Genomic DNA, 19850 nt, shown 5'->3' on the forward strand with positions numbered 1-19850 from the left:
TATTGTAAATTTCTATTGTCAAGTTTGTTTTGTGACCGTATTTACCTCTGCCCTTTACTTATTTGTATATTTTCCATTTCTGATGCAGTGAAACGCTGGGTACACTCATAAAATGGTTTATTTAAAAAAATACAGAAAAAGTCTATGCATTCCATTGCATTTTTACACAATTGAAAAGATCCACATGACAGTTCTATTAAATGTAACTTAGCATTTACAAAACAATACTTTGACTATGTTCATAATTGACAGTCTAATTAGTCTTTAAAAATCGATGAAATCGAAAACCTTTATACAAATATCAAACAGAGCAAATAATGAATCAAACACACAGAGCATGCCTTGATCCCTAAGTGGATTTTTCCTATATTACAAATGACCATCGAAACCTGATCAACACAAAAAAAGAAAACTAGCTGCCAAAATTGAGAAGAAACAAAGAACACTAAACATCATGTTTATTTCAATATAACAAGAAACCGTAAGGTATAAAAGCATTATCCTGTGATGCAAAGTGGAAAACAGGTCTGAAACTCAACATATGGGAAGATTCATCTCAATGGATTGGTGTTAAAGACACCAATAAAGACATCTTAAAACAATCTTAATTATTCTGGATGAAATAATAAAATGATCTTTTCTTTCATTAAGCAAAATTGTTAATCTGCAGAACCTGTAACTGAGGAATTAATATTAAATAGGGTAAATTATTTCACACCTGCCTATATAATTCGAACCCTAATTTAAAAACACTGGGAAATATAGGAAGCAGATTTATATAAGTAATTTACCACAAATGTTTCTTTTTTTTTTTTTTTTGGCATTTGGTGACCAATAAAATGGTCATTTTAGTTACTTTTGGATAATTAGAATTTGTAGCAGAGAGTATGCATGATTTTTTATGATCATAAATCCCCAATCTTTACTTATTGCCAGACTTTATGAAATTCCATCACAATTAATTCTTTGTACAACTTGAACAACATCAATAAGCTTAATAGCAGACAATTAAAGGCACTCATTTATAGAGGATGCATTTGATTAGGGAAAGCCATTAGATAATTTTGTTGAAACCATAATCAATGTAGACTGATTGGCTTGCTGGTGTGAAATTACATTCAAATCAGTCATTAACACATCTTGGAGTCAACAGAGAAGCACAACTACTGCCCATAACCCTTTCAAAAACACCAACTGCCTGCTTTGAGACTGAATCCCATTCAAAAGAAACAAGCCAACATGTGCAAAAACATTAATGACACACAACTACACTCAGCAAGTGAAAGCCAAACTGCAGTCCCTAGAATGCTTATCATAAATTACTATGGACAACATCAGATCAAATACATATGGAACAAGTGTTATGCAATAGCACTGGATATGTGCCTCCTGCAGCTGCTACTATACTCATAAATAATATTAGATGCTTTTTGAAGGAAAAAAAATGTGGGTAGCGGATTATGGGAAGAGCAACATACAACAGTTTTCTTGTACAAGAAAAACAGGAGTTTATTCATGCCTTAAGTTAATTCATATTTGCATTGACTGATTTTCAGAAAAAACAAAAACAAATCAACAAGTGCTTTAAACGGACAAAGCAACAGGATTAGTCATTCGGGGCATTTTTTTAAAAGTGCTGACAATGAGAGACAAATAAAAGAAAGAAAATAAAAGTATGATTTAAAAAGATATTTCCTTTGTGACTCTAAAACTACTCTGAAAGTATGAGCAGAATTGTGTACAAACTGAATGGAAGCTTGTTTAGATGATCCATCTGAATCAAGAGACCGTTTCCTTTACATCAAGATCATACGAACACGTCAGAATTAAAGATTCAATCAAAACCCCAAAATCTGAATGTATGGATTAGATTGCTATAAAACTTTAAAGTAAAGTAGAAGGAGACTTGACCAAATGAAAAGGCATCAGAATGTTGCCCCTGAGTGTAGGTTTGGTTATTTCCATTTCCATCTAGTTTTCTGCTAACATCCGGACATGGAATATGTCTTTCCTGTCAAAAATAAAAACATAAGAAAGCACAACGGCTTCCGCACACAATCCAGACAGAAAACAAACATGACAAATTAATTCATGACCATGATCTTAAAAGACAAAAATAAATAATTAAAATGAACAAACAAATAAACAACCCTCTTGGGGATACCAAATCCTATTTCCTGTATAGGAGAGGTAAAGCACAAGTTCCTCTTTGATAATTACTGTTATTAGTCATTCAAAAAATAATTAATTTTCCTTCAAGCAAACCAGAGAAAGATAAAATAAAAAACAAATCTCTCTCACTTTAAATCGATACCTCCCTCACTAGTCTAGCTTAAATATGTCAAATATTTCAGTGACAGTACACCATGGGGGGAAAAATAAGACTATTGTTCTCTTTTAAGATATGATTGCTGCTCTCCACTTGTGACAGGCACTTTTTTCCTTGTTTTTGTCTGTAAAAACCAATTAGCAGATCAACATGATGCAAACAACGGCCTGGGAAACAATGTGAAAAGTCCCTCTTGAGAGATAGTTAATCTAATTTATAATAATAATAATAATATATATAAACAAATATAAAACAATACTGAGTAATCAGCAAAAATATATTTCAAATTAAATACTTTGGCTGAGAAAAACCTAAAAAGTACTCACGGGTTCCTTTCCTTAACCAAAAGCTAAAACAGAAAAATATACAGTTCTTCATCTTCATTTCTAGGCAAAGTCCAGATATTCCTTTTTTTACACTGTGGAATGTCAGTCAAGTCTGTAAGGTGAAATAAAACCCCATCCCTCTGCAAAAGGAAGGATTTGGAAGTCATTTGGGGGAATCTGTGGATCTGCTGCCGTCGAGTGAGGAGTCTGATGCAGGCTCGGTGGGGGCCTGTGGAAGCATTTGCTCTGGTGTGGGCGAGGACAGAGGGCAGGGTGCTGGGACAAGAGCGGCGGGAACAGTGTGGGCAGATTTAGCCGGCTGAGGAGGTGCAGGCTGTGGCTCTCTGGGTGGCGTTGCGGGCTTCTGGAAAACCAGTTCGTCCATTTTGGCCACTCCGCCTTGAGCCGCGTCTGCTTGTAGCTGGGCGCAAGAGGTGACTTTGGTGTCTGGGTGAACAGGGGACGAAGAGGGGGGAGGACATGATGTGGAGCACAGGTCATTGGTCTTAATGTCCTTCGATTTCTCCTCCTTCTCTTCCTCGGAGTAGTACTGCTTTAGACGGATGTGCCATGCAAGGCTGCACACGGCCGAGACGGTCTTGAACTGGTGGATCACATTGCGAGGGATGAAGTAGATGTCATCGTCACAGAGCTGCATGCGGACATAGCGGATGCCTTCTCGCCGTAACTGGTTGAGTTTGGCGTCATCCACCCACTGGACACACTGTAGAGAGAGGGGCATTATGGGAATGCTGACCTATTTTATACCCGTCTACCTGTATCATCTCCACACCCGTTCAGGATCATGAATAAGTCCCTGCTTACCCAGCACCAGATAGCATTATCAGATCAGACTGTGATCTTAAGATAAACATAAATTATGTATTAGAAAAAATGAAAATTATATAAAAAAGTAGCCCCACTTATACAGTCATATGCTGGTTTCTAAAACAGTTTTTAACACTTGCTTTGACTTTAAAACTATCATAATTTTTGAAGGGGAAAAAAAATAGAGGGCTTCATTTACAAAACGAACATACAACAGAAAACTGGGCATATGGTTATTTCAACTACTGTACTTAATGACCACTTTTCTGAAACCAAATTTCAATACGGTGATAATACCGTATACCGTGATAAAACCATCAGCAATTAATCACAACATGAAAATTGGATACCGGCATATCCCTAGTAAAATGAGATTGGCGGGATACGAATGTTTCATGAATCACACGTGAACTCTGTCGTAAGTTCATTTGTGTGCACGGATCTGCGCTTGTTTCTGTGTTCGATTGATAAATGAGGCCTGATTTCTTGTTTGAAAAGTGTATAAAAGCTTAATAAAAAATTACCTTCAGAAAGAAATTAAATAAATTAAAAAGTAAAGCTGTTGACTACACAAGTGCTTAAAGTTTGAATGCTCAATATTATTATTTTTGATATCATGGGAAGAAATGTAAAACATTAACAGCATAAAATGAACATGAACAGTATCAAATTTTGAACATAGTCAAAAGTGTGACATCACAGACAAGAAGCTGAGGATTTTTATCATTACAGGGTAGATGTGTAAACAAACTGTTAACACACATTTATGTTCTAACAACATGCAAAAGAGATTTTAGCATCCAATGACCACTTTAACTGCGACTGGACCTTTAAGTGTCTGTGACGATAACAGGTTTACAAGCACTTCTCATTACAAATCTGCATGAAGTGCTGTAAACATCAGTCTACAAAATTGTTGGATATTATGCAAATTTTAACAAAGTGTAATTGGATCAGGTTTCAATCACAAATTCATGTTAAACTCCACAGCACATGCAGAGATGAAGTTTGCAGTATTTACTGTGAGCTGAGCAACTTAAAACACTGTGTGTAAATGATCTCATTGATGCCCTTTGCTCTGAAACATGCAGACTATATAGGCCTAGTTATATACTTAAAATACACATTGCTGTGCATCATGTGACATAAATAAAAAGGTCCTGCTCAGTACAAAAAAGCAAGTTCACTTGTAAGTTGTTGCTTACACAACTTAACTTGCCATGTTAACCATGACTAATATAAACACACGCCCGTGGTCTGACAATCCCTTTAGAAGTAACACCGCTCATACCTGTGACACAGGTGGCTCATACAGGTCTAGCTGAAGCCTTTGAACGACGTCATTGAAGTCCTCGGCGTGAAAACAGACCACATCTTTGGTTATCCGTGGCCGGTCACTCCTACGGGAGATGAGAACATCAAAGGTCATTTCATCTATGGTTAATTACACCCGGCTTTTTGCATGTACTAGCACGGGCATATGTTTCTGTGTGGCAGATGGCTGCACTCACCATTCCCCAAACTGCACAGCTTTCAGGACACCCACAGCTGCTGTACTCTGCCAGTCGAAACTCTGGCCAACGTGATCAGCATGGGCTCGCGTCCGATCCTCGAAGAGCACCTCACGTGGCTCACTGGTTCTCGGGAGGTAATGCAAGTTCTTGATCTCATTCATTGATCTACAACCAACAAGAAAGTGTTTCTTGAGGCACTACAAACAGCTTTCAAACGGTTTTAATGTTTAAAAAAAAAAAAAAAAAAAAAAGTTCAATTTGAGGTTGATTTAATACCTTCGTCTCTTGAATGGAGATTTGGGCATATCGGCTGTGGGGACCATCTGCTCTCCTGGTCTCACCCACATGATGGGACCATCATCACTCTGAGACCTGCAGTCAAGCTTTAGGCTAGACAGGCTGCCCCATGGCAAAGTCATCTGCATAAACAAATTAAAACATGTCATTAATGTAAAACAATGCCGTAGTCTTCCCCTGAGCGTTGTCCGAAAGTGTGAAGGCAAGAAACAACTGGATGAAGAGCTTTCTTTTCTGTGACTTTTTTTTTGTTGAAACAGGACATTGAGATGGAATATATCACAGACATTATTCATGACTTGCTGTTGCATGGGAATGCATATCAGTTACTGGCTGATAATAGACTTTTTATTGATATTGGATAAATTGCTCATCTTCCCTATTTTTATGTTTAGATTCCCTTTGCCATCATCCATTATTCATTTAATCTTTAAAAAGAATAATGTAATAAAAGTTAAATCTCAATAGCAAATCTCTTTTGTTACTGTACAATAATGTTATGATGTCTATAATCACAAGTAGATTTTTATTAAAAAGTATACAAATACAAATTAGCATAGAATCTTATTTTTTTATTAGTTATCAGTATGAAGAATTCATTTCTTGTATTCCTCATCCGTAAGTGGCTTTGGATAAAAGCATCTGCAAAATGAATAAATATAAATCAGTCATGGTATTATTATTGGCTTTTAGAAGTGCAAAATAAAAATTGCCCCAATATTTTGCCAACTTTTAGGAGTATACTAGCATTTACTAAAATTTGGGTTAATTTTTGGCTTTTAAAATAAAATATTACCATCATCAAGGATACATTTAATAGATCAAAACGGACAGTAAAGACAGTATATTTCTATTCATCCAGCCTGTAAAAAAAGACAAATTTTCCACAAATATTTTAGATGGCACAACTCTTTGCATGATAATAATTAAATGTATTTCTTCAGCACCAAATCAGCATGTTAAAATTTCTGGAGAATCATGTGACACTGAAGACTGGAGTAATGAAAGCTGACAATTCAGCTTTGCTCTCACAGGAATATACTACATTTTAAAATATATTCAAATAGAGATATTTAAGAGTTATTTTAAATCATAATAACATTTGACATTCTACTGCATTTTTGATCAAATAAATGCATCCTTGGTGAGCATTAGAGACTTAATTTCAAAAACAATCTTTCAGGCCTCCAAGATTTGGATGGTATACAACTCACAGCAAATAAACATGGACTAAAAGTCACAAATCTCCAATTTGTATGTTACATGGTTTTTAAAAGTAAAGAGATGCAGACAAAATTCTTCACATAATTGTGCAGGACGACACCATTCATCCAAATCGTAAGAAACTCTGCTGACAAAGAGTGAATTAAAACGCACCATATGCACTACAAAACACCGTCAGCACAAAGCCTTTCAAACACACTCATCTGTGAGAGATTATGTCCTAACCTTCAGAAACGGAGACTCCTCAAGCATGTCCAAGAACTCTGGGAAGTAGTCGCCCACCTCCTCATCTACTGCACCGACCAGACTGATTTGCCTCATGGGACCAGCTCTATATGTCCCAGAGCAGTACGTTCGGTTCACCTGCAACACAAAAGCACTTCAGATCCAGGAAACATCCTAACACACACCCTTTATCTTAGTGTGCATTAAAAAACAAAAACAAATGAAAACTTCAGCATGGAGTTTTTTTTTTTTTTTTTTTTAGAACTTTAGAATATATATATATTTTTATATAATGTCTAATAATACAATCAAAAAGTTTATAGGCTTATTTATGCAAAGAAAGATAACCATGATATTGTTCACACCAACACCAATAATGATGTGTTTATTAAAAGCACAAGCTGCAGTCATGTTGTTTGCTGCTTTAAATACTCAAGCTCTTTCAAGTCAGGTGTATTCTCAATGTGTTTAGTTGAAAAAAAAACATTCTGAGGGAATGTTTTCAGCCAAAAATGGTAAATGTGAGCATAGTACTTGTTAGGTATGTACACTTGGCATACGTGATACAGTGTTTTTGACCATTTTCATGGATGTGTGTAAACGTGAATAATTTAGAAACCATTGTCTATACGTGAAAGTTTTAAAAAATGCAAGAGAAATTTTTTTCCGTTTTGTCTACATTGTTGAGTAAACGTATCCGAAAAGTGACTCACATCTGTGTCATTATTAGTATAGTTCTCATAGAATTAGAACTTCTTATAGTTATTGTCTATTGTACTTGCCTAAAGGCAAGATTTACAGTAATATGGTTTTTAGACAGCCATAAAATTTTAATAACTTCCCTAAACTGTGATTCTCCTGTTTGTTGTGAGAATAAATGCAATACTTTCAGTTTGTTTGATCTCAGAGACCGCAGGGAAAAGCCTGACTGTTTGACTGCGAGTAAGTTTGGTCTACATCACTTACGTTTTTTTGTACTTTGAACTGCTACCTTCAAGCCACCTGACTTGTGTAAATAATGCATGCACCTGCTTTGAAAATCCTCTAAAATTAGGAAAAGCTAAATTATTTGTAAAAACTTCATTTAGCGAGCAACATATCATAATGTATCCAGCAAAAACAAGCCATGGCTTAAAGGTACAACGCAAAATTAATGAGTGCAAAGCGTCATCCTACCTGAGAGTGGAAGTTGGCAATCGTGGTGGTCTCAATGTCCTTTTTACCAAGGATTTCCATCTTGACAGGTGTATTTGGGAAATTGAAGGCAAAGTAGTCCAAGAAATCGGGCAGGTATGCAGCCGCTCCGTGCACCACAGCGAGAGCATAGCGTGCGGCTCCTTTAGGGTGTTCAGCAAAGGCCAGATCCAGAAACTCCTGGGCGAATCTTTCAGTGTCCTCTGGTTGCAGTAAAGACAGTTCATCTGCGTAAGCATGTAGTACAGATGCCCCTCCATTGGGCTGCTTTTCCTCATGGATCAGTCTGCTGAAGGAGCCGCTGGTCTGAAGCCACGAGCTGCGGATGAAGTGGTCTCGGTGTGAGAGGAACGGCTTCTTCTCAGCTTTGGGAGTGTAGTACTTGCCTAAGCTTAGACACAGCTCTTCATTTTTGATGTATGCATGCAACACAGGGTCTTCAGAAGGTGCCAGAGCATCTCCTCTCAATCCTGTGCAGAGCGTCTGGACCTCTTTGTTGTGCACACGCAACTTCTTGCCTCGCTCATCTTCACGATGCCGCTTCTTCTTTTTCTTTTTCTTTAGAAGGTATTCCTCCAGGGTCTGGGTTTTGCCATTCTCATTATGGGGCTCTGAAAAGATCAACAGAGATGGCAGAACTTAGAAAAACTTTTGTTCATAACGTCTAGGTGTTTCCCTATGTAAAACTGTAAATGCGCAAAAGTGGTCAGGTGGTAATGTTTTAAATCTTAACACAGCTAAGTTAAGGCAGCTCTGTGCCTGCTCAAAATTCTATGTAAAGATTTAATGGCGCATAAAAGCCAGGCTAAATCAAGCCTGCTGTGACCCACATTAGCCCCTAGTATCATAGCATATAGGTGTGAATGCACACATTTTGTGCTGCAATAAACATTCTGTGTAAAGACTGCTAAAAGCCACTTCAGAAGCGCTCAACTTTGAAGTGTAAATTTGGCGTTATAAAACAGACAGTATAAAGTTATTACCATATACAGTATATATGGTATCGCAAAACGCTTTAAAAAACATCAACGCATTGTGTCTAAAAACATGGAATTGTTATGATATCGTATTAATAAAAAGCTATAGTAGTATCGCGTTACTCATGTTTGTGAAATTACACATTACTGTAGTTACAGCGCGTTTAGTAAACATGACAGCTGCAAAGAGAACGTCTCTAATACCAAAAAGCGAAAAAGTATTTAGTTATACTTCAATTTCATCAGAACACTTTGACAGCGGTTAAAAGTTTCTTTCTTAATAAAATTTAGCAATTCTGCTTATCTGCACGTACGCTGAGCTCTTTTGAATGGGGGCGTGCTCGCGCATGGGTTAGCAGCGGAGGCTAATGGCACTTTCTCCGCTCACTTCTCAAGTTGGAAGCCAGCCAGGAATATAAAATCGTTTGGCTAACGTTTAAACGCTATTAAAGTTACCTTTCTTCTTCTTGCATTCCCCCACTTTAACATTCGCCTCGGCGTTTTCCTTCTTGGGCTTGAGTTTGGCGTCCTTCTCGATGTGTTTGGGCTTGTTATTGGGGGTCTCGGCCTTCGCTACTTTGAGCGGCGTGAAAGTGAAGAGCGGGGAAGGAGGCAGGACCGTCTTCTGCGGGACGTGAGCCGTTGCTGGTGTCACTTTGCGCGGCGGCCATCCCGGAGGTACTTCTTTCTTGGAGCTGTGATGGTGATGGTGGTTGAGATGGCGGTGTTGCACAGGTGCCTGCTCTTTGCTGAAGTCGCGCGCTTGGCTGTTCTGTTGTTGGTGCGGTGGATGCGCTCGCTGTTGGGCATGTTGGTGTTGGTTATGGTGTTGGTGGTGATGTAGCTTTATTTTCTTCGCTTCCTTCTCCGCTCTCTCGCGCTTGTCATCGGACGGCGAACATTCCCGTTTTTTCTTCTTTTTCTTCTCTTTGGTGGCTTTGTCAAAGCTGTCCCTGCTCTTCTCCTCTACTTTGACGCGTAGTAGATCGACCTGTGCAGCCATTTTGCACGTAAATTTAAAAGGCTTTAAGAGGGACTTTTTGCGCATGTCTATTGGGAGCTGTAGTTCTTTGGTCAGTAGCCAATCGGAGCTCACGCGTTTGTAGTTTTCCCGTTCCTAGCGCGCATGCGCTCAATCGGTAGCTTTGTGAGTAGTGATGCTTCTGGACTGCCATGGTTCAAGGGATGCGTGCGCTGCTGCACGCACCGCGGTCAGTGACTGATGCAATACTGTAGCAGCTTCAGGGGTTGGGCGGGCGGTTCATTCCGTTGAGAGGAGATAATGCGCTCTGCGATGAGCTCTCAACCAACAAACGAGCAGCACATAACATCCTGGAGATAATAGTTGCATGGTGTTGGATTTCTTTAGTGGGCGTTTACACATGACACTTTCTTGTTAATTGGTCTATTTTTGGGCGGTCTATATATACAATATGAGTCAGACGGACGTCCTCGGATATTGCGTCGCATCTGCCTGTTATTGGCGGCACGAGCGTTGCGGGGTTCTTTTTTAGTCGGCGTGTCAAATTAAAAATAACCATGTCTGATTCGTGAACGAATCGTTCATGTGAGTCGGATCTTTTCAAGAATCAATTGAACCTGTTTACAGAACTGGGCTGCGTCTCCCAAAAGCAGTACATCGTAGACCCACTGAAACCTTGAAACCAGTGGAGCTACGCTCAACTTTACGATGCTTTTGGGAAACGCAGCTCTGGCTCAAACCGTTCACGAATCGGACGGAATCGGTCTGGGATTCCTTCGATTCAACAGCTCACTGACTTTTGAAACAAGAACCGATGGTAAGAACATTTTGTTTAATGGAGAAATGTTAAATAAAAATACCGAAAATGTGTTGCTTGTTTGTATGAATGGTTTTAAATAAGTGAATAAGTGAATTGTAGTATTTCAATGTTTTTTATTATTATTCAGTCATCACTGCAACAGACAGTGACAATAGAAAACAAAAGTTTTTATGACATAATAAATATTTTGGGATGGGACCACGTGATGGCTTAATTACAAATGATTTACGGATGTAGATTTGAACTTCCCATCACTTTTGTGTGAACATCCCCTTAAATGCAATTAAACGTGTGCACTGTCACTCATGTTAAATAATATAGAAAATCAAACTACAAAAAAATATCAAGAGGCATCTTTTCAGTAAATCTTTATTCATCAGTGCATGAACAGAAGGCCATGACCAGATTCTTTAACCACTCTTTATATATATATGTGTATACTCTCAATTACTTAAAAAAATAATGGAGTGATTTATAGATTTTTTTTCTTGTTTTTCTCCTCACAAAGGCAAGTTTTATACAGGTGCTGTACATTGTATTTTTATAAACATTTACAACTACCACAATGTAGAGACCACAAGGCTTTTTTTGTGTAAGATAAAGCAATGCAAGGCCACAGTATCATACATACAACCTCATGACATGAGATGCAATAGAGGAACAAGCTACAAAAGGGTTGAGATTAATGATCACGAAGCAATCATAAACCGTATTAGAAAGTATTCACATTTTTCATCATGACAAAACATAGAAGCACTGTAGCATATGCAATGTTTGACTGATGTCTACTCTGTCCGAATGGACTCAATATTTGTGGTATTTCAAAAATACTGTTACGAAAAAAGATATTAGACATTGTGATATCTTGCATCTGAGTCTGAGCCAATTGTTTGAGGCTTTAAGAACCTGATGAATAACGCCCAACATGTTCGGTACATAATTCAGAGCTACATTTCCCTTGGAGCATCATTTAATATGAAAGATACAGATGCAGAAAGACACTTTAAATGATCATGAATTCCCAATATTGGGAAAACGATGCAGTATGGATCATTTGATGTGCTAAAAAGAATAAGAAAAAATATATGTTAGATTGGATAGTATGCAAAAATATATCTGAATTTCTCCTAGTTCTGCTTCACCTGCTAATGATACGAGTGAACATTTGATCCCAAATGTACACACCTTGCAAATGCTCCACCTATATTAACTGTAAAAGCTATAGCACTGTGAAAAAATATGTTCGTTAGGAAGCCGGAAGTCGTATCGGCAGGCTGGAACACTAATAAGTGACCTGGCTCAGAATGGATACAAATATCTATACCTCTATACATGTATATGTTTATATCATCATATTCATTTCAATAAATTACATATGCGTCTTCATCAACACACAAGTAGTAAACAATATACTTAACCACAAGTTTCTGGTCTTTTAAAGATGGATATGTGAAAAATTTACCACAAAAAGCTGAATAATGCACAGCCTACACAGAGTAACTTCTCAGGACTGGATCTTAGTTGCATCACTGGAAAAGTCTTTGTAAGGACATGTGGCGAATCAAAGATGGAGCATTAGGGATAGTTTACCCAAAAATCTATTTTGTCATCATTCACTCATTCTCATATCGTTTCAGCCCTGTATTTCTACCTGTCTTCAGTGGAAGATAAAAGATTTATGGTCCATACACAATGGAAGTCAATGGCCACCAAATTGATATGGCTACCAACATTCTTCAGAATATCTTCTTCTGTGTTCTGCAGAGTCATACCAGTTAATGTTGACATAATTGTAATTTTTGGGTGAACTATCCACCACTTTTTTAAATATTAACAGACATTTTAAACCTTCACAGAAAAGCATCCTTCATGTTATCGTCACAGGAGCAAAGAGACATGGATGAGACTGTAGCTGCAGTCTGATTGGCACAAAACAAAACTGAGGCCCGTATTGTTGGTGGACTTAAGCAAATGCTGCACGTTATCAGTGTAGATGGTGATAGTCATACCAAAAAAAAAAAGACAAAATCCACAGTGATACACATCAATAACTGCTCCCAAATGCTTTAGACTCCATGCACCGGAGGCTGAACCCTTGTGGAGCTGGGCACCTTCCAGGGTCCTGGGGTTATAGGGCCTCTCTTGGTGGTAGGGTTCCCATTATGGGGAGTCTCTTGAGGTACGCCCTCAAAGTCCTCTGGCCTGTCTCGTCCTCTATGGTCCTTCCGGTTGAGGGTACCGCTTTCAGACCTCTGAGGTTCTGCTGTCTTGTCCCTCTGGTATCTGTCACTGCCACCTCTTGGGACCTCAGGTCTGGTTTCACCCGTTTCCCTGTCCTGCTTGTGCATAGTGTCCTCATCTTTGTATCTCCTTCCAGAGTTAGGCTTCAATCCGTCAGTGGCCTTTTCCTGTCTGATCCCACTGTTTTCCTTCTTGGTCTTCCTGGGGCTTGCGGATCGAGGTTCTCGTTCACTAGGGTCATTCCTGTTGTCGATATTTAGAGTCTTTTTTGGACTCCGTGAGCGTTCTTTCCCGTCCTGTCTTCGAGGGAGAGTAAAATTGTCATTGTTGTCACGAGGCATGCTTGGGTCACTCTTTCTAATTTGCTGTTTGGCGTCTCTGTAATGTTGGTGAAGTTGTCCGTGCGAAGCGGCCACCGGGTCGAAGAAGAGCTCCTCGGGTGGAGAGGGTCTGAGCTCAGGGGAGTGAGAGATGAAGGATGGAGATGCTGGTGTCGACGGCTCATTGGATGCAGAATACCTTGGAGAGTTTGCAGATGGACCGGTCATCGTATCCTTAACATCTGAAACACAAAACGTGGTAATAATCAGTGTCTGAAGATTTAATCATTTATTTTAAAGGTGCACTCAGTCTGTTTTGTAACATGTTAAAGAGCAAATCAGTCTTTTTGGTTACAATGTTTTTTTTTATTTTTATTAAAATTAATTATTTTATTTTAGCAAGGATGCATTATGTTGATAAAAAGTGAAAGTAAATGCATTTATAATGTCTTTTTTTTTCTTTAAATAAATGCTATGCTTATATAAAAAATCCCTAATAATCCTGAAAGAAATGTTTTTCATGGTTTCTACAAAAAAACATTAAGCATCACAACTGTTTTCAACAGTGATCTAATAAGAAATGTTGCTGAAAATTTAGCTTTACCATCACAAAAATTTACATTTTAAAATATTAAAATAGGGAAAACATTATTTTAAATTGTAGTGTTATTTCACAATATTCCATTTTTTCCCCACTGTATTTTTGACTGAATAAATTCAGTCTTGGTGAGCAAAATACATTTCTTTCAGAAACATTTAAAAAAAGAATTTACTGACCGGGTTTTTATTTAGTCTTATTCTTTTCTCTATAACATGTCAAACATTTTTTAGGCAACATCATATTCTGTAAAAAAAGGTGTACTTAATATTCTGTTGTGTTAGACAGTTGTTATACTGTAACCTAGCGGTGTGAATGCAGCATCACACAAATTAATTTAATCATTGGAAGAAACTATATAATAACCAGGAGAATACACTCCATGTCATCTCAATATGGTGGCCCTCACGAGGTCAGTCGCTCCATACATACAAGTTGATACAGTATAACTGGAGTGAATTAACTTTTAACTTTTAAATTGTACTTTTAAATCTGTTTCAAATGTGCTGTTCATTTCTCTGAGTTAAACTTTTTAAATGAAGAAAAATGACAGAGTGCAGGTTTAAACATTGAGAATTGGATTTAGCAGATCTGCAGAATACTGATAAACTGAACATAATTAACCTGTCTTCAGCAGAGACCTTCTCAATTAAACTGTCACAGTTTTCAGTTTTTCAGAATATTCAGTGGCTTTTGGCCTCCAGATACAGTGACACATATCAAGCAGCTGAAACCAGCTATGAGAAAGAGTCAGACCCAGAATGGCGAAGTTGCAATTTTCTCTCAAGATAAAGTCACGCCACAAGACGTGAGGAAACAAGCTGGTGGCTCCTGACATGGGTTTCAATTTCTTTCTCATTTAACTGTCTTGAAACAAGTATATTTGGTCACATATTTAGGCTCTAAAATTTACCCAGGATGCATCATTCCAGAGCGGTACTCCCAACTGAAGGCATGTGAACTCCAGGGCATTCTTAAAAAGATTTCATTTTTGATTAAATTATGACATGTTCGATTATAGCTTACAAATAAAAGTGATGTCACTGATTAAAATATCTAATCATTATCAGTGTTATTATCATTAACAAATAAATATTAACTATTAAGACAAATAGTGGATTATTGTTTTATGAAAGTGTGAACAAAAATGAACACAAGAGGAAACCGCTCTAGAGAATGGCCAATAATCACTGCATGTTTGTATATATATATATAATTTGATCTGCAGAATTCTCATCACTGACATTTCCTTTTTTCTTTCGAGGCCTTCAGAAGCAGAAGGTTCATTTTAAGGCAAATGAAAGGGAAAGAAAGGTAGAACTGCACATACACAAAATAAGCATAGAGGAGGAAAGCAAAGTTTACCAAAGTTATTAGGGACAGACCAAGAAAAGCAGAGAAGCCTTTAGTGATGCTCTGGTTTCATGTGGAAGCACAGTGTGGAGGAGGAAGAGTTCAGACCTAAACCAGGAAGAGAGAGAGAAAGAGGTGCATAGAACAGTGCCCGGACAGAGAGAAAGAAACCAGCAAAAATTGAGACAGGAAGCAAGAGTGACAGCAATGCATGAAGATAGGAAGATTTGACATAACATGCATAGGACCCACATACCCAAATCACCCAATAGTCCTCGTTCACTAATAATCGAGTACTTGTGTGCAGACTTATCTATTTTTGCATTTGGTGTTGATCCATATGCATGCAATGTTTAGGCAATATAAAGGTAAGTATGATGATGATTGTAATATTTCTGTAAATCCACCGTGGTTAAACGCTATACGAGTCTATTTTGTTATAATGTTTTGAACAAGACTACCCATGTTGCATGAAGTACCATTAGAAAACACTCTGTTGAGGAAAGATAACAGTCACAATACATTTCCAATGGCTTTTGAAACAGCAGTAGAAAACAAACCCATCTTCAGAAATTGATTTGTTTCTCAGAGGGGAACATATCGGCTTCAGGGAACTGATTTTTCTCGGTTCGTGAAGCCGACGGAATTCAAATGAGCTCTTCTGCACTTCTGAACATACTTAAAGAGGTGGCTTGCTATGGAGAACGTTCCTCTCAGGTATGTCGCTTCATTGGGCTGTATTGTTTTGAGAGGTCAGGTATTAAATAGACTCACTATGATCAGGCACCTGACCCAGTCCGTGCCTCAAAAGCAGCAGCACTTTATTGCCCCCGGCCTGGATGAGCTCAATGGCCCGTGTGTGTGTAATGCCCTGCGTGGGTTCACCGTTGATCTCCACGATCTGATCTCCCACCTGCGAGGTCACAAACACAGACCCCTCTGTCATTCAAACAATATCAATAAACTATATCATAAAATGTTTCATGTTAGAAAAAGTTTTTAAGTAAAACATTATGCATTTTCACTGTTCCATTTATTAATATGATGCGTTTCATTGTTTCATTTGTTATTGTAATAATGTCTTACGGTTCTTTGTGTGTATGTGTTAATGTCGTGAGAGCTCACATGTATTCTGCCATCTTTCAGTGCAGGACCGTCCTCGGCTAGTCTAAGTATAAAAAGGCCCATATTATACTCTTTCCCTCCTCGCAGACTGAAGCCAAAACCTCTCTGTCCTCTCTCCAACTCCACAGGATAACAGCCCTGAAAAAGAGAGATTTCAGTTACATTTTACATGTTAAAATAAACAGCTCAACATGGCCTGAATTCAACTTTTGGCCGATCACATTACATTTAAATGCTCTGTAGACTCGCTGAACTATGCAAATATATTATCACATATTTCTTGGTCGGAAGGCTTTGTGCAGTCATCTTTGGGTTCTCATGTGGGTTTGAAGCCTGAAGGCAGAAGCACAGAGGCGGTTGCAGAGGGGGCAAGGTTTGCAAGTAGTTAGGGCAGAGGCCTGTGTCTGAATTCTCTTGCAGCTGCAAAATGATGGTGATGGTCCTCTTCAAATGCGGTGGCTGCTTTATTAGTTCAGGGGCGCCAACTGGCTTTGTCAGAAGCAGCAAGCTCCAACTGCTTTGGGTTCATGTCAGTCCATTTTAGATGTGACTTTGAATCTTTTCTTTGGGTGCACATGGTGTCTGAACCCTGCGGCCAGCTCTCCAAAGAACACCTGCTTTGGCATCCTCTGCTGGTCCATGCTAATTGTAACACGCTGTGTACGGAACAAATAGGGATTGCTCACTTAGCTTGAGTTACTGATACCAGACTATATGGAGGAGACTTTATTCCCCACAGAATTCGTGTAACTGTATGTCATGAACGTTGTGCCGTCCACAGCATTACTTAATAACTTTAACGGAGTAACAGAAAAACAAACAACTCACATACATGCAGTGCTCGAATCGCACATACAATGCAGATCGACAGTTCAACCGGGAGCGCGCAGCTCTTATAGGAGCCACGCCATATTTCTACTTGTTATAGATTGAGTGGCCAGACCATCGGAGCTGCATTTTAAGAATCATGGATTCAATTCTTGTTGAGCCAGCTCTGTGGAGGACTTCTTGGTTGGTAACTGCCGGCAGATCTTCATGACTGACCGGAGGGAGCGATGGTGGAACTGCTCCAGCTGTCTGATGTGTCTCCGGTAGGACGTCCATGTTCCGCAGCCGTACAGAAGTGAGGTGAGGACCACTGCTCTGTATACTTTGAGCTCGGTGGAGAGGCCAATGCCGCTGAGTTGTAGAACTTTGGAGTTGCAGTCTCTCAAGAGCTTGACTGGCCTTTTGGACTCTGGTATTGATCTCTTGGTCCAAGTATTCATCACTGGAGATTGTGCTGACAATATACTTGAAGGTGGTAGCACTTTCATCTAAAACCCTAAAGATTTCACTACATTCTGTTCTGAGTGCAAAAACAAATAGCTCTACCACACCTGTCAGCTAATGAGAAACGACACTTGATTTGCATATCTACACTCTGTCATTAGCATTATATATGGCTTATATTTTGCAAACATTTCCTCCATTTCATAGCTCGTAAAGTCACTGTAGCCTATAGTATTAATCCTTAAGGTGACAAACGCTTCCATCTCTAAGTTTTTAATTTAATTCAAACGTGGGCTGCATGAAAATTAAGTCCTTACGTCAGTTGCATAAAAATCTGTGAACTTTATTACTACACAAATTTTCACTCAAATAAGTGCCATCATCTCATTTCCATCTCACCTGCTTTGGTCCTGAGGTGATGACAGTCGCCATCTCACCCTGCGGCTGGGATTTGTATTCCGCTTGGGCCATAGTGTCCTTCCGCTCATCTGTTTCTACGGCATTCCTAAATGACACACAATTAAATGCTTCTTTAGGGCATTTAATGAACTGCTGCACAAATTGAAAGCATCTCCCTTCATCCAATGCCATGTTATCCAGCACAGCTAAGTGCGGTTTTGTTCATGAGAATGTGCAGCTCAAAATGGTAATTCGCACAAAGAGGCTGAGAGGCTCTCTTCCGGACCTCAATGGTCTGCGGAGTTCATTACATCCTTTTGTTGGTCTTAAGTGTGGGCAAAAGCTTTGACAGTGGCTGCCCCTCTTATCTGAGCCATGACTGTGGAGTGAGTTCACAACAAGTCTACTCAATTTTATGCTGAAAAGAATGACCCGGACCAAGTGCTTGGGATTGAAATGAAAGGAGAGGCCGTGAGCGTTCTTGACAGAGGAGGAAATGGACAGAGGTCATTGGAATTGGAAAGATGTAGAAGTGGAGAGGGCAGGGTGTCATGATGTGTAACATATCATGTTTGCATGGGGTCTTGGGTCCTGTTTCTTGAAGGTATAAAAGACATGCTGTTTTAGCTATAGTATTTATTATTTGCTGAAGAATATTTGGGTCTCTTAAACCACACATCCTCAATAGCTTATTTTATCTACTAAGAATTTCCAGAAGATAAATGTTCACAACCATTCAAGCATTTGTGGTGTGGGCTTACAAATTTAAGAATCTGTTTAAAATATGCTGATCCTATGTTCTGACATAGCATCACATGAAAAACTAAGGTGAAGTACACTGTATTGAGCATTTAAGGTCAATATGATGACATCAGACAAATTATTCTCTTAAGCAAAGTCTGTAACAAGAGGTTCCAGTCAGTTCCTGTTCTCTGATTGTTAGTCAAATGAGCCAGATTACCTTTTGTAATAGCTCTTGGTGCCTCTGCCCCAGTCTTTGAGTAGTTATGTTGATTGCATTAGGACAGCTGAAACTCTAGAGTCTGGGGCGGGTTCCTATATTTGAATACTTCATTTGCATGCTTTGTTTAAGGTCGTCACCCAGGTGCTTTGTCTACATTTCTAAGCACTGCCACTAAATGTATATAAACTACAATGTATCACTGCTATAGACGTTTGTTGACTGCAGCGCATCACAGCGCATTCTTAATAAAGAGTCCTGCTGAAGATACCCAAGAGTGTCCTGGTCTTCGCTTCGTTTCCAACAGGGGTTACTAAGATTTACTAAGAGTCTCCAATATTAACAAGACTATATACTGTATGTGCAAACATACAGTAAAAACTGTAATACAGTAAAAAAAAAATCAATTATATATATATATATATATATATATATATATATATATATATATATATATATATATATATATATATGTATGTATGTATATATATATATATATATATATATATATATATATATGTATGTATATATATATATATATATATATATGTATGTATGTATATTTATATATATAAATGTATCAAAATAGACAACAGATATTTTAAACTGTAATTATATTCATCAATATTACTGTTTTCACTGCATTTATTCTGATTTGTTGTTCAAGAAACGTTTCTTAATATTATCAGTAAAAAAGATGTGCTGCTTAATATTTTGGAGGAAACCATAGTTTTTTTTCTTTCTTTCAGGATTCTTGAATAAAAAATGGGGGAAAAAACTTAAATTATTTGAAATATTAATATTTTGTAAAAAATTTCTTTACTGTAACTTTTGATCAACTGAATGCATCTTTGCAGAATAAATG

At 38.2% G+C, this 19850-nt stretch overlaps 2 protein-coding genes across 5 annotated transcripts in view; both read right to left on the reverse strand.

The window, feature by feature from the left end:
- Positions 1 to 100: 100 nt before the first annotated feature.
- Positions 101 to 10125, reverse strand: LOC128012081 (lysine-specific demethylase 9). Its single transcript, XM_052595049.1, has 7 exons — positions 9371 to 10125; positions 7920 to 8548; positions 6744 to 6881; positions 5274 to 5416; positions 4995 to 5162; positions 4775 to 4883; positions 101 to 3379 (listed from the first exon to the last, which is right to left on the reverse strand). The coding sequence occupies exons 1-7, from the start codon at positions 9960 to 9962 to the stop codon at positions 2819 to 2821; spliced, it is 2340 nt and encodes a 779-aa protein (XP_052451009.1). The 5' UTR covers positions 9963 to 10125; the 3' UTR covers positions 101 to 2818.
- Positions 10126 to 11069: 944 nt separating this feature from the next.
- Positions 11070 to 19850, reverse strand: part of magi3a (membrane associated guanylate kinase, WW and PDZ domain containing 3a) — a 120609-nt gene continuing 111828 nt past the window's right edge. For 3 of the 4 annotated variants that reach the window (XM_052595041.1, XM_052595040.1, XM_052595039.1), the window contains 4 exons: positions 18025 to 18130; positions 16354 to 16491; positions 16003 to 16141; positions 11070 to 13519 (listed from right to left, as the gene is read on the reverse strand). In XM_052595041.1, the coding sequence (XP_052451001.1) occupies positions 12783 to 13519; positions 16003 to 16141; positions 16354 to 16491; positions 18025 to 18130 (1120 nt within the window). In that variant the 3' untranslated portion in view covers positions 11070 to 12782. Of the gene's footprint in view, positions 13520 to 15240; positions 15337 to 16002; positions 16142 to 16353; positions 16492 to 18024; positions 18131 to 19850 lie in introns of all 4 variants that reach the window. The other variant, XM_052595042.1, reaches the window with a different exon arrangement.

The sequence above is a fragment of the Carassius gibelio genome, chromosome B23, assembly GCF_023724105.1.
Source record: "Carassius gibelio isolate Cgi1373 ecotype wild population from Czech Republic chromosome B23, carGib1.2-hapl.c, whole genome shotgun sequence".
Classification (NCBI taxonomy): Eukaryota; Metazoa; Chordata; class Actinopteri; order Cypriniformes; family Cyprinidae; genus Carassius; species Carassius gibelio.

Excerpts from the sequence above, each read along its gene's own strand:
- LOC128012081 (XM_052595049.1), bottom strand. The coding sequence starts at position 9,962 with ATGCGCAAAAAGTCCCTCTTAAAGCCTTTTAAATTTACGTGCAAAATG. Across the intron at positions 8,549-9,370 it reads GGAATGCAAGAAGAAGAAAG|AGCCCCATAATGAGAATGGC; the intron begins GTAACTTTAATA and ends TGATCTTTTCAG. Across the intron at positions 6,882-7,919 it reads TTGCCAACTTCCACTCTCAG|GTGAACCGAACGTACTGCTC; the intron begins GTAGGATGACGC and ends TTTGTGTTGCAG.